The following is a 14,345-nucleotide window of genomic DNA, read 5'->3' on the forward strand; positions in this document are numbered from 1 at the left end:
TGAGTTTGATTCCCAGTACCAAAAAAAAAAAAAAGAAAAAAGAAAAAAAGGAAGAGAACATGAAAAGGAAGACAATCATATTAGGATGGGGAAAAGGCGAACAGCAGATTCTCACACAGATTGCAATTTTTACTAAATATCTGAAAGTATTTGACTAGCAGGTTGAGAAAGAAGGGTCACAAGTTTGAGATTAGCCTGGGCAACTTGGCGACTCAGCAAGACTCTGTCTCAAAAATGTAAAAAACAAAACAAAACAAAACAAATGTGGTAGTGCGTTCCTATAATCTCAACACCCTGAAAAACTGTGCAGGAGGGTCACAAATTTTAGGCCTACCCTAGACAATTTAGAGACTTAGCAAAACCTCATTTCAAAAAAAAAGGGCTGGGTGGGGACATAGCTCAATATAAAGGCCCTGGGTTCAGTTCCTAGTGCAGCAAAACAAACAAACAAAAAATAACACTTTTTCTGTTTTGGAGACAGAGTCTCACTATGTAGATCAGGCTGGCCTTGAACTCACTGTAGCTCATGCAGGCCCCAAACTCAAGGCGATCATCCTGCTTCCACCGCCTGAGTGCTGGGATTACAGGCGTGCACCACAATGCCTGGCTAATAATTTGGTTTCTTAAAGTAGTTTTATGTGTATATATTTGTTCTGAATTTATCAGTCCTTTGCCTTTATATATGCATGTCATTTAAGGGTGATAGAAATAAAATGATTTTATTATATATATATTATTCTCTAGAGTTTTGTGTTCTCACATGTTTCTCTTTTTTGTCTTTTGGTCTGTGTCTAGGCTACAGTTATATACATAGCTCATTTTGTTAGTAACATTTGTAAAATAAGTACTTGGTGTTATTTTATCAAGAAATTTTTTGAGTGAGTTATCTCTCTGTCTCTCCTTTTAAAATTCAGGCTTTGCTGGTTCTTCATCAGCTAGACAGCATTGATTTATGGAATCCCGATGCTCCTGTAGAAACATTTTGGGAGATCAGGTACATGTACTTTATATTTTTTAATTCAATTTTAAAATTTAGTTTTGTGTTTTTTGTCTTCAAGTAGTAACTCTATAGTACTTAGTTCACTATATAACTATCCACTTATACCTCCAAGGTTTTGTGATTTTTGTGTTTTACTTGACTTGCTATTACTAGAATTTTAAAATTTCAACTGTAAGAACAATGTCACAGCAAGGTAGGAAATAAATTATTAAAATAATGTTAAGTTTTACCACCCAGCTATCAGTATTTGTTTGATATAACTTTTTTTTTTTTTTTTTTTTTGTGGTTTTTCTCCGGTACCGGGAACCGAACTCACGACCTTGCTCTTGCCAGGCAGGCACTTTTGCCGCTGAGCTAAAGCCCCAGCCCCACTTTTTTGTTTTTTAAAACTGTGATTTTTCATAAATCCTCCATAACAGTGCTTGATGATGTGTATGTGCTGAGAAGGCAAAACATACATAGAGAATTTCATTGTCTATTTCCTGGGTGAAATAAATATCTCTTACTGAGCATAAAGGCACTACACTGAGGAAGATGTAAATGTGGAACCTCAAGTTTTGCCATCATCTTACTCTGACATGGGTGTGCTAAGTCCCTTGGAAGCTGAGATAAGTTCTAACCCTGAGCGTTGTTCTCTGATAATAATACAATGTGAACCACAGGTGTAATTTAAATTTTGTAGTTCCCACATTATAAATTTAAAAGAAGCAGATAAAGTTAATTTTAATAATACATTTTTTTTTTTGGTTTTTCTCCGGTACCGGGAACCGAACTCAGGACCTTGCGCTTGCCAGGCAGGCGCTTTTGCCGCTGAGCTAAATCCCCAGCCCCTTAATAATACATTTTAATTAACCCCGTATATATACATATCTATAATACTATAATTTCCAAATATAATCAGTATGAGTTGTTAATGAGATATTTTATATTCTTGTGTTCATGAAGTTCTCACAACGTGGTGTTTTATTTTTTTTTATTTTTTATTTTTTATTTTTTTGGTTTTTCTCTGGTACCAGGAACCAAACTCACGACCTTGCACTTGCCAGGCAGGCGCTTTTGCTGCTGAGCTAAATCCCCAGCCCCAACGTGGTGTTTTAAATGTATAGCACATCCCAGTTTGGACAAGCTATGTTTGAAGTGCCCAGTAGCCACATGTGGCTGGCCAGTGTCCGTTTAGTTGGACAGTAGCTTTAGACTGGCATCAGAAGCTTGTTCTCTAGAACACTGTGTTGGGTTTCTGCGGGTCGTCCAGTCTCTGTGTTCAGTTATTATTGACTTCTGCTTTTGGAGCAGGAAAGCAGCTGTGGACAACATGTGAATAAATGGATATGACCACGTTTCACTGAAACTTTATGTTTAAAAGCCAGTGGTGGGAGGGAGGGGGTGATAAGGGAGAGCAAGGGGAAGTAAAAGGAATTAAGATGTGTTATATAGATGTACCAACTCCCTGCAGTGGATGTAATCATTCATGGAACTAACAAAAATTTTAAAAATAAATTGAAAAAAAGAAAAAGTAAAATGATGGGCTGGCTTTGACCTAAAGATGAGGATTTGCAGACCCCTGCATTATATCACTAGGTTTATGTGTTGTTCATGTGAATTATCATTTTTTTTTCCCCCCTCTGGTACCGGGAATCGAACTCACAACCTTGCGCTTGCCAGGCAGGCGCTGTGCCGCTGAGCTAAATCCTCAGCCCCTATAAATTATCATTTCTTTTTATGCCCATTTCAAGGGATGTGATACTTGAATAAAACCTTAGGAGTTTGGGAAATAAGGGGCTTATATTTTTTACTTTTTAATTATAGTCTGTAGACTCCCTTTATTTATGCTGCTGTTAACAGTTGGCTAACCATTTCTCTAAAACCCTGCAAGGGAAACTAAACTTTTCTAATTGATAGCTGTTATGAGAGAATGCCATTCTCCTGTACTGATTACATCTATGTTAGGTTGTTTATTTATGGTGCCAATAACAATAAACTTTTATTACTACAGTTCCCAAATGCTTTTTTACATCTGCAAGAAACTAACTAGTCATCAAATGCTTAGTAGCACAGAAATTCTCAAGTGGTTACGAGAAATTTTGATCTGCAGGAATAAATTTCTTCTTAAAAATAAGGTAAGCAAAAGGGACATCTTTAAAATTGAAAGAATATTCACAATAGTAATGGGACGGATTTAAAAAGTGTTTATTAGCCAGATCAGTTCTATTTCAGTTCGTCCTTCCTGACAATCACTATGAGCAATAGCAATATATATGTAAAGGATAGGGGCTGATATATCAACATTTTAAAGATCTGAGCCTTCGGCCTTCAAACTGTAATGTTGAAGATTTCTAGTTGACTTACGTAGGACTGTGTTTGGGGCAGACCTAGAGGAATGGAAGCTGTTATAACGGAAGTAGCCTGGAGAGCATATTCTCAAGTCCATATTATGATTTGGATCTCGTATCTAGGTCAGTGTAGGAAATGTTGCCTATCAAGATGCTGATGGAAAAGGTCCTCAGTTAAGTTTATTTATATTCTTTCTATCTGGATTTCATCTTTAGAGGTCAAGAGTCTTCTTCCTTAGGTTGGAGTAACTATTTTTTTTAATCCCATATGATTAAGACACTGAGGTTGTGAGGAATAGTAAAGACCCTTGCATTTCTTTTAACATATAGTTTCTATAGCTAATTAATTTAAAAGTTCTTTTACTGTGGCATAGTTTTAGTACTTGATTTAATGAATTTTAATGCAGTTCTGGAATCATAGCTTTGAGAAATCTTTAGTGTCAAACTCATGCAAGCAGTACCATGGGTCTTGTTAAATTTTTGGCTTCAAATGTGCTAATGGTGAGATGAGTTTTATTTACATTTGTCTTATCTTTTTGGTTTTCGTTTTTTTTTTTTTTTTGTCTTTTTGAGACAGGGTCTCACTATGCAGTTCAGGCTGGCTTGAGCTCACTTTGTAGCCCAGGCTGGCTTCGAACTTGCAACGATCCTCCTGCCTCAGCCTCCCGAGTGCTGGGATGACAGGCGTGGACCACCATACCCAGCTCATTTGTCTTATCTTGATGTCTTACAGTAGTGGAATTTGAGATTATTTAAAGATAAAGAAAAAGAATAGACTTCAAAGTTTTGTGCCCTTACCTATGGAATAATATCTAAAGTATAAACATTACTAATTAATCTAAAGTACTCCGGTGAACAAAGTCATTGGTTACATAGTTGATAGTTTTGTCTTATAAAAGTCAGCTTCCAACTATCCTGACATAACGTAGGATAAAATATTATGGGGGAAAGTCTTTGTTATTTATACAATACTTGATTGAGTTGCAGTAGTTTCACACAGATTTATATTGTTACTGTTTCACTTATGGCCATGGTAGGCTTGCTTAATTAACTTGCCTGCCTTTTTCCCTCTTTCCTTTCCTTTCCTTTCCTTTTTCCTTTTTCCTTTCCTTTTTCCTTTCCTTTCCTTCCCTCTCCCCTCCCCTTCCCTCTCCCCTCCCCTTCCCTCTCCCCTCCCCTTCCCTTCCATTCCCTTCCCTTCCCTTCCCTTCCCTTCCCTTCCCTCCCCTTTTCCCTCCCCTTTTCCCTCCCCTTTTCCCTCCCCTCCCCTCCCCTTTCCTTCCCTTCTCTTTTGTTCAGGGTCTCACAATGTAGTTCAGGCTGGCCTTGAGCTCACTATATAGCCCAGGCTGGCCTCAAACTGGGAGTGAACCTCCTGCCTTCCTCCTGAGTGCTGGGATTATAGGCAGGCACTGCCACCACACCTGGCTACTTGCATTTCTTGTCTCTTCTTTTCTTTTCTTTTTTTTTTGAGACAGTGTTTTACTATGCAGTTCAGGCTAGCCTTGAACTCTCTACCCCAGGCTGGCTTCAAACTTGCAGTGATCATCCTGCCTCAGCCTTTCAAGTGCTGGGATTGTAGGCATACACCACCATGCATGGCCACTTGCATTCCTTGAATTTGATATTTTTAATGATTTGAAGAAAAGACTCAGAGGATTTTCAAAGACATTGAGCAAATATTTGTCTTAATGAGTTTTTAACAAATGTTTCTCAAGGTGAAGCATAGGGATTGAGAGGACAGGTTCTCCAGGATAGTCTTAAACAAGAAGACAACTCGTATTAAGCATCAGTTCCAGTTGGTTGTCAGGCTGTGTAGAGCTTATTTATTTCTTTTTTCTAGCAGGCAGATAGAAGCTCCTGTCACTTTCTCTTCCTTTATGGAGTAGGATGTGATGTTCCTGCTAGTGGAAATACCACTCAGATGTCCATGGATCATGATGAATTACTACGTGCCTGTACTCCTGGAGCATCTCTGCGAAAGGGGAAAGGAAACTCCTCCATGGTAAGCAGCATTTTTGTAATTTTCCCACATCATCTGTGTTCTGTCCCCACTCCCCCGCTATTAAATGAACTTAAGTAAATTTCAGTTAGGTAATTTAGCAGTGTAAAAAAAAAAGCTTGGATTCTAGGCAGGTGCAGTGGCAGCTGTGAGGGAGGCTGAGGCAAGAGGATTGTAAATTCAAGTCCCATCTGGGCAGCTTAGCCAACCCTGTCTCAAAATAAAAGTAAAAAAAGGGCTAGGATGTAGCTCAGTGGTAGAGTGCCTCTCTGCCCTCAATGCTGTTTATGTATTTTTGTATCACTGGTCTTTGTGGAACCTTGGGCAAGTTCTTAACATCTCTGTGCCTTAGTTTTTCAGCTTTAAAATAGGAAAAATAACCACTGCCCCAGAGTTGTTAGTATTAAATGAGATCATTGATTGCTTAACACTATAACTGATAGCTTTAATTCTTACAATTCTTATAAGACTGTTCATATCTAGACCTTTAAAATTAAGCAGTATGATATTTACTGCTGCCTGCTTTACTTGCTGAATTTACATTTCTTTTATAAATGAATGTTTCCATTTCATGTTTTGGAAGTAATAAAATTCAGAATCAAATGTATCATCTATTGCAGTATTTAATCTTCTTTGTGCTTAATTGAATCAGTGCTGGAGTGTGCCTGTAGTACTTCATCCCTCTAGGAAGTAGACTTTCCTGTCACTTCCTCTTCCTTTGTCATTTATAATTGATTGGGAAGTGCCTTACATTTTTCCTGAAGTAGTTTTATGTTGTGATATTTTACTTATGTCTATGCTAGACTTAATTTACATTTCTGGAACCCAGCTTAAGATGACATCTATTTGATTTGAAATTCTACAGATCGCAACATTATGTTGGTTCAAATAATCTTACTTACAATATGATTTGTTTGGAAAATTCTTATCATGATTAAAGTTTTTATGAGTTTTTAAAAAAACTTTTTAGGTCTAATTGAATTATTGCATTATTCATTTTTGTCTCTCTTGAGTTTTAAATGCTAATAAGTATGGTACACAGTTTATTGGATGGTTGAGTTTTGTAAATAAACTTACGTAAGTGGAAAACATGTATCTCCTACTTCTGATTCCCAGGATAGTGCAGCAGGGTACAGTGGAACCCCACCAATATGCCGCCAGGCCCAGACCAAACTCGAAGTGGCCCTGTACATGTTTCTGTGGAGCCCTGACACGGAAGCCGTCCTGGTCGCTATGTCGTGTTTCCGCCACCTCTGTGAGGAAGCTGACATCCGGTGTGGGGTGGATGAGGTGTCAGTGCACAACTTCTTGCCCAACTACAACACGTTCATGGAGTTCGCCTCTGTCAGCAGCATGATGTCAACAGGTAAGTGTGGATAATTGTTTTAACATTTAATTCTGTGGCTTTTTTTTTGGTTTTTTTTCGGGTACCAGGAATTGAACTCATGACCTTGCGCTTGCCAGGCAGGTGCTGTGCCGCTGAGCTAAATCCCCGGCCCCTTTAATTCTGTTTTGAGTCACATGATGTCTAATTGTGTTAAGAACGTAAGAGTATTTAAGATTACTGCTTTCTAAGTTTGCAGTAGCTTATTTGTAATCTGTTACTGAACAAGGTAGGATGAAAATCAGTAGCATTTGAAACAAATATTAATTTTTCACCAAAAAAAATTTTTCTTTGAAACAATCTCACTGTGATCCCAAGCTGGCCTCAAATTCCCAACAGTCCTCCCATCTTAGCCTCCTGAGCACTAGAGTAATAGGCATGCACTGCCACCCTTGGCCCTTGCCAAATTTTTAATATGTTACATATTTGTTAAATAACTGGGAGTGTCAATTAGTCTCTATTATGAATTATCTCATTTACTTGGCCTGAAATGCGTATTGTGTAGTTTTAAGCACATGGCATGGATGCCTTTTGAGTAACTCATTATGGAGTTCAAGATAAATACCTTGTCTGAGGTTAGTGAAAGAAGTTTTTGTCATTTGAAGCATTTTATCCCTCCTGCTTTACCTCTGGAGTGAGGCTTGTCAGGTTTCCCTTTGGCAAACCAGGTGCTGAGTGTAATAATTTGATTTTCTGTTGACTTTGCTTAGGAAGAGCAGCACTTCAGAAACGAGTGATGGCACTGCTAAGGCGCATCGAGCACCCCACTGCAGGAAACACTGAGGTATGCCCTCAGCAACAGAAGCACTCCTCCCTCTCCGCCTCAGTGTTAGAAGCCAGCAGCGACGTGTGATCAGGCTTTTGAAGTGAATCTGAATAATGCACATTTTACAAGTAATAGGTTATACTTTAGTGTGCTCCAAGTAGTTATATTTATAATATACATACTTGTAATATGCACCAAGTTCAAAACCTAGCTGTTAACACCAAGGTCAAAACCTAGCTGTTACAGATTTTTAGCTCTTGGCTTAAATTTTCTTTCAAATGAAAATTGCTTTTATTTTAGGCTTGGGAAGATACACATGCAAAATGGGAACAAGCTACAAAACTAATCCTGAACTATCCTAAAGCCAAAATGGAAGATGGCCAGGTGAGTTTATAAAGTTGATTTTTGTTTATTAATTGACTTCCTGTACACATGTATTTCACTTCAGCAGTCTTCTGCGAGTCATTCGGAGTGTAACACGTATGTGATTATCTTAGAACTACTGAGTTTGAATGCATCTAGATCTGCATTGTCTAATGTGGTAGCCACCAGCCATACGTGGCTGTTTGCATGAATTTATGTTAAATTTTAACTCAGAATAATGAAAATTAAATACAATTCAGTTCCTCAGTCATACAGTAGCCATATAACCACGTGTGGCAATTAGTGTATTGGACAATAGTGATGTGTGAGACATTCCATCATTGCAGAAATATTGGACTGCACTGCTGGAAAACATTTGTGCAAGAGACCATTTCTTTTTTTTTTTTTCCCTCTCTTTAGTCAAGGTATTTCACAAAATTTTTAAAAAGGGGAAGAACAGGAATAGAGAAACATAAAAATAAAATTCATTTTGCTATTTTGTTATTCTTTTTTTTTGGTTTTTTGGTTTTTCTCCAGTACCGGGAACTGAACTCACGACCTTGCGCTTGCCAGGCAGGCGCTTTGCCGCTGAGCTAAATCCCCAGCCCCCTTGTTAGATATTCTAATTAAGAGATCTAAATAGGTAGACGCTTGAAAGCATAGGTTAAATGAAATTTTAAAATTTGAATGTTTGTCAACTATTATCAACTATATAATTTAATTTATCAACTAATTTCAGTTGTTGTCTATTACCCCAGAAATAGATAATTAATTGGTATTTGTGTATATTGTATTTGTATCACGCATGTTGCTGTCTTTGTAGGTGGTTGAGAGAAGCTGTTTTTTGGTCATGCTTAATTAGAACAAGAAAAAAAGCTGTTTTATGCAGTAAAATTATATACCTTATATATCATTTGGAGAGGATAGGTAGTTTTTGGATGAAACTTTTGGTAGCTGTTAACTGATACCTAATTCACATACCATAGAATTTACTTCCTTCAGGAATCTTATTCAGTAATCATTTCTACTATATTCACAGAGTTGTATAACCTTTACATAATTTAGAACATTTCAGCCAGGTGTGGTGGTGCACACATGTAATCCCAACACTCAGGAGGCTGAGGCAGGAGGATTGCTGTGAGTTTGAGACAAGCCTAGGCTACAAAGTGAACTCAAGGCTGGCCTGAATTGCATAGTGAGACCCTGCCTCAAAAAAGAAAAGAAAAAAAGACAGAACATTTCCATCATCTCAAAGAAAAAAAACAAAAAACTCATACCCTTTAGTTATTTCTTCCCCTAACTCCTGATTTTTCGCCTATCTGTACCCCTCTGTCAGTGGGCATCCAGACTAATCTACTTCCTGTCTCTGTAGGTTTGCCTCTTCCAGACAGTTTATGTAAAAGAGATTATAACTTATGTGGGCTGTTGCGACTGGCGTCTTTCACTTAACATGTTTTACAGGTCCATCCATGTAAACCAAAGCTTTTTAAAAGAAATTTGATACTCTGGATTAATTAAAAATATATATGAGAATTTTAAGTTTTGCTTTTTAAAATGTAAAAAATGTACTACTGAAAGAAATGATAAGGAGTAATTTGTGAAGTTCTAGCCAATCTAGGTTGTTCATGCTCTCCACAAAAATTTTGTGTTTAGGCTGCTGAAAGTCTTCATAAGACCATTGTTAAGAGACGAATGTCCCATGTGAGTGGAGGCGGATCTATAGATTTATCTGATACAGACTCCCTGCAGGAGTGGATCAACATGACTGGCTTCCTTTGTGCACTTGGAGGAGTGTGCCTGCAGCAGAGAAGCAATTCTGGTCTCGCAACCTATAGCCCACCCATGGGCCCAGTTAGCGAACGTAAAGGTTCCATGATTTCAGTGATGTCTTCAGAGGGAAATGCAGATACACCTGTCAGCAAATTTATGGATCGGCTGCTATCCTTAATGGTGTGTAACCATGAGAAAGTGGGACTTCAAATACGGAGCAATGTTAAGGATCTGGTGGGTCTAGAGTTGAGTCCTGCTCTCTATCCAATGCTATTTAACAAATTGAAGAATACCATCAGCAAGTTTTTTGACTCCCAAGGACAGGTAAAGTGTTCTCTGCTTTATTTTTCACCCTTTCCTATAGAGGGATCTTGTTTGAAAAAATGAAGTCTTATTTTTTCCAAATGATTTAAGTTAGTTTTCTACATGAATATTCACTCACAATTAAAAAAATAAGCAAAAATTTATAGGAAGCAGTCTTCTAACACAGGATTTAGTTTGCTTATTGGGAACTTTGGCATTTGAATGTGCCTGGAGGTATGAATATCATGCGATATGGATGTGTATCTACATATTTGAGTCTGTGTGTGTGTGTATGTGTGTGTAAGACAGACACAAAGACAGACGGAGAGGGAAAAGGAGAAGGAAATATTGAGGACAGTCAGTTTCATCTCTTTGGTCTGTCTGCTGTGCATTGATGATAAGTCACTAATGTAGTTTGTCCTTTGTATAGGTTTTATTGACTGACACCAATACTCAGTTTGTAGAGCAAACCATAGCTATCATGAAGAACTTACTGGATAATCATACTGAAGGCAGCTCTGAACATCTGGGGCAAGCTAGCATTGAAACAATGATGTTAAATCTGGTCAGGTAAGCATTCAGCTACTAAAATGTAGCAGAAAGATATTTTAAGAGGTAAAAAACCCTCTGACACATTGATATTGGCAGTTACTGATGAGAAAATTTTTCATCCTTTTGTTTACTGGGCTCAAGGTAAACTAGAAGTTGTATGTGTTCTTTTTTTTTTTCTTTCTTTTTTGGTACAAGGTCTCGCTATGCAGTTCAGGCTGGCCTTGAGTGCACTGTGTAGCCCAGGCTGGTCTCGAACTCTCAACGATCCTCCTGCCTCAGCCTCCTGAGTGCTGGGATTACAGGCGTGCACCACCATGCCCGGCCGTGTTCTTAAGTAAAATAAAAATTTTATTGTGCTTAAATTATATTTAGTCATTTTAATTAGAGATTAATGAAAGCAATTATAGTTCTTTTTTGTCTGTATCTGATAAGTTTTAAAAATGTTTCTTTATTTAAATAGATATGTTCGTGTGCTTGGGAATATGGTCCATGCAATTCAAATAAAAACAAAACTTTGTCAGTTAGTTGAAGTTATGATGGCAAGGAGAGATGACCTCTCATTTTGTCAAGAGATGAAATTTAGGTAAGTTCTCAAAAGAGCAAATGAGAGCCTTGTGCATGTCATGTGAAATGGAACATAGAAAAACAAACCTGTGCTCCCTGGGGAAAGGAAGAAGTGGAAAGAGAGCATTTTGCATGTTGTTATCTAGGAATATCTTTCCAAATTGCCCAAAGCTTTGTACCTTTGGAAATACCTTTTTTTTTTTTTTTGAGACAGGGTCTCACTATGTCGCCCAGGATGGCCTCAAACTCCCAGTGATCCTCCCGAGTGCTGGGATGAGAATGTCATTTTTTAAACACTATGTTCTACTTGCACTGAGAAATTGATTATTTCCAAAATGTACCATAACAGAATGCTAATGTAGATCACCAATATCTAAGTTGTATTTGTGACTTTTTTTAAAAAGCTGTGACAGCAGTATCATTTTTATGAAGTTGACATGTCACCTGGGTTATCTATGTGCACTATTTAAAAATCTTAATGTTTAAAAGATGTATGTATGTGGTTTTTAAAAAATTGTTTGCTATTTCCATCTTGTCACCATTGTGTAGGAATAAAATGGTAGAATACCTGACGGACTGGGTTATGGGAACATCAAACCAAGCAGCAGATGATGATGTAAAATGTCTTACAAGGTAAAAAAAAAAAAAAAAGACTTAAATAGTACCAGCTTTTACTTTAGGCACTAAAACTTTCATTATAGCTGTCATACATAGTTTTTGTGTGTAGTTCTTTTTTAGATGTTAAGCTTTTGTTGATTAGTTGATTTGATTATGGCACTGGGGATTAAACCCAGCATCTTGAACATGCTAGACAAGCATAGTGCCAGTAAGCTATATTCTCAGCCCTTTTTATATTTTTATTTTGAAATAGGGTCCCACAAAGTTGCTCAGGCTGGCCTTAAATTTGCAGTCCTAATCCTACCTCAGCATCCCAAGTAGCATGTAGCATCATGATGAGCAAAGATACTGGTCTTTGTTACTATTTTTTTTTTAACTAAAAGACTTTTAGCAAAAACAAATGTGAGAAAGTATTACTTGGGACTAATACTGTCAATTTAAGAATAATAGTTTACAGTTACTGGGAAAGAAGATGCATAAAGTCTCTTAGGTTGTATTTGATGTTTAGATAAAGGTACAAGTATTATTTGAGGAGCTTAATCACGTCTTTCTCAGAACTAATTGCTTAAATGATAAATGTATAAGAGTATTTAATGATAAATACTTAATGACATATCAATAAATGAACACTGTATCTTTGGCCAGGGCTACTTTGATTGTATATGCTTTCGATTGATTGACTGACTTTTGTTGGGGATTGAACCCACGATTCAGGTATGTTAAGTAGGCACTGTGTTACTGAGCTATAGTGCTAGTCCCACAGTTTTTCCCAGTACTGGGAATTGAACTCATGACCTTGTGCTTACCAGCCAGGCATTGTGCCGCTGAGCTAAATCACCAGCCCCTAGTCCCACAGTTTTGATTTAAGGTAGTTATCATGCCAAGATTACTTTACAGAAAGTTGTTATCATCTTCTTGATTCAAAATGATTTTTACATTCTGAGATCTGTATATTACTCAGATTACTTAGTTGTGCTAATGATTCATTTAATGAAGCAGTGCTTACAGTTTATTTGAAGGGAATGTTGAGTAGAAGAATCTGAAGATTCATAGTATCTGAATTATTTTTCCTCAGAGATTTGGACCAGGCAAGCATGGAAGCAGTAGTTTCACTCCTCGCTGGTCTTCCGCTGCAACCTGAGGAAGGAGATGGTGTGGAATTGATGGAAGCCAAATCACAGTTATTTCTTAAGTAAATTTCAGCCATCAAAAATACGAAGCAAAAAACAACTCCCCCCCACCCCATACAAGTGTAACCAGAGTGGCTGATTATACTTAGAATTATGGCACTAGTACTACCATCCCATAAAATATATCCTCCTAATGATGAAACAAGTCCAGGATGGGAAAACAACTATGTATTGTGGTTTTTAAAGAAAATGACATAATCAGTGAAATTTTAGTTGTAATGAAACCCAGATTGCTTCATTAAGTCACTTAAACTGTCATTAACCTGTTGGGCCACTGATTTTATATGCTATTAAAAGTGATATATTTACTAGGAAACATTGCATCTATTTCATGCTTATATTATTTCATATATATTGGGGTTTGTCAAGATAAAATCATACCTAATGTGTCAACATCATTATAAGCTGCCCTGACTGATTACCCCAAGATTGGAGAAAAGCAGATATCCAGGGCCACTCATGTGCTGTGCATGTGGTTATTTCAGAATGTCTGGCTATCTTTCTGGTGGTTGTGACCTTTATTCTTAAGGGCTATTCTTCGTATTTCTTAGGTACTTCACCTTATTTATGAACCTTTTGAATGACTGTAGTGAAGTTGAAGATGAAAATGCACAAACAGGTGGCAGGAAACGTGGCATGTCTCGAAGACTGGCATCCCTGAGGCACTGTACAGTCCTAGCAATGTCAAACTTACTTAATGCTAATGTGGACAGCGGCCTCATGCACTCCATAGGTGAGACTGAATGAGAACTCAGAGAATGTTAGAGAGTTGCCATTGTAACACATGGAAAAATAGCTTCAGCAGGGCCATGTTAGTAAATCTGCCTGTCTTTTCATACTAGGTTTAGGTTATCACAAGGATCTCCAGACAAGAGCTACATTTATGGAAGTTCTGACAAAAATCCTTCAACAAGGAACAGAATTTGACACACTTGCAGAAACGGTGTTAGCAGATCGATTTGAGAGACTTGTGGAATTGGTCACAATGATGGGGGATCAGGGAGAGCTTCCTATAGCTATGGCTCTGGCCAATGTGGTCCCTTGTTCTCAGTGGGTAAGTTTATTGGGCAAGTAAGGAAGAAGAGTGCCTAGTACATAACAGATGCCTTAAAATCTTTGTTCCATATGTGTTTATTGGCTGAATTAATAAAATTTAAGAGCTGGAGGAAACATCATACATTTAGTTGAGTGGTTTTCAGCTGTGGGGCAGTGGTTAGCACTCCTAGCACTTAACTAGTGTTTTGTCTCATTGCACTGCTCCGAGATACACTGACTTGAAGAGAACTGTAAACCGCATGATCTGGTGTTCCGTGCGTTATATAAGGTCGTTAGACTGCACTTCGTGTCCATTGTTAGCAGGGCTAGAACTGGAGCCATGACTTGTGCCAGTTCACTGCCTCTAGTTTGCTATTCTTTATAATGCTGTCTACAGTTTAATTTTTTAATTTAAAAACCATTTGCACTTGGAAGTGTGCTATTGCTTGTTTTAAACACTGAAGACAT

At 37.7% G+C, this 14,345-nt stretch overlaps 1 protein-coding gene across 5 annotated transcripts in view; it reads left to right on the top strand.

Annotated features, from left to right (window-relative positions):
- The window catches only part of Nf1 (neurofibromin 1), a 258,325-nt gene that overhangs the window by 103,421 nt on the left and 140,559 nt on the right, over window positions 1–14,345 (top strand). For 4 of the 5 annotated variants that reach the window (XM_005402798.2, XM_005402800.2, XM_005402799.2 and 1 more), the window contains exons 15-27: window positions 915–994; window positions 2,994–3,117; window positions 5,174–5,335; window positions 6,449–6,698; window positions 7,427–7,500; window positions 7,783–7,866; window positions 9,499–9,939; window positions 10,349–10,488; window positions 10,931–11,053; window positions 11,584–11,667; window positions 12,728–12,844; window positions 13,394–13,575; window positions 13,685–13,896. In XM_005402798.2, coding sequence (XP_005402855.1) covers window positions 915–994; window positions 2,994–3,117; window positions 5,174–5,335; window positions 6,449–6,698; window positions 7,427–7,500; window positions 7,783–7,866; window positions 9,499–9,939; window positions 10,349–10,488; window positions 10,931–11,053; window positions 11,584–11,667; window positions 12,728–12,844; window positions 13,394–13,575; window positions 13,685–13,896 — 2,073 coding nt within the window. The remainder of the gene's footprint in view (window positions 1–914; window positions 995–2,993; window positions 3,118–5,173; window positions 5,336–6,448; window positions 6,699–7,426; window positions 7,501–7,782; window positions 7,867–9,498; window positions 9,940–10,348; window positions 10,489–10,930; window positions 11,054–11,583; window positions 11,668–12,727; window positions 12,845–13,393; window positions 13,576–13,684; window positions 13,897–14,345) is intronic. The other variant, XM_013503423.1, reaches the window with a different exon arrangement.

Source organism: Chinchilla lanigera, unplaced genomic scaffold (genome assembly GCF_000276665.1).
Source record: "Chinchilla lanigera isolate Chin_1 unplaced genomic scaffold, ChiLan1.0 scaffold00080, whole genome shotgun sequence".
Lineage (NCBI taxonomy): Eukaryota > Metazoa > Chordata > Mammalia > Rodentia > Chinchillidae > Chinchilla > Chinchilla lanigera.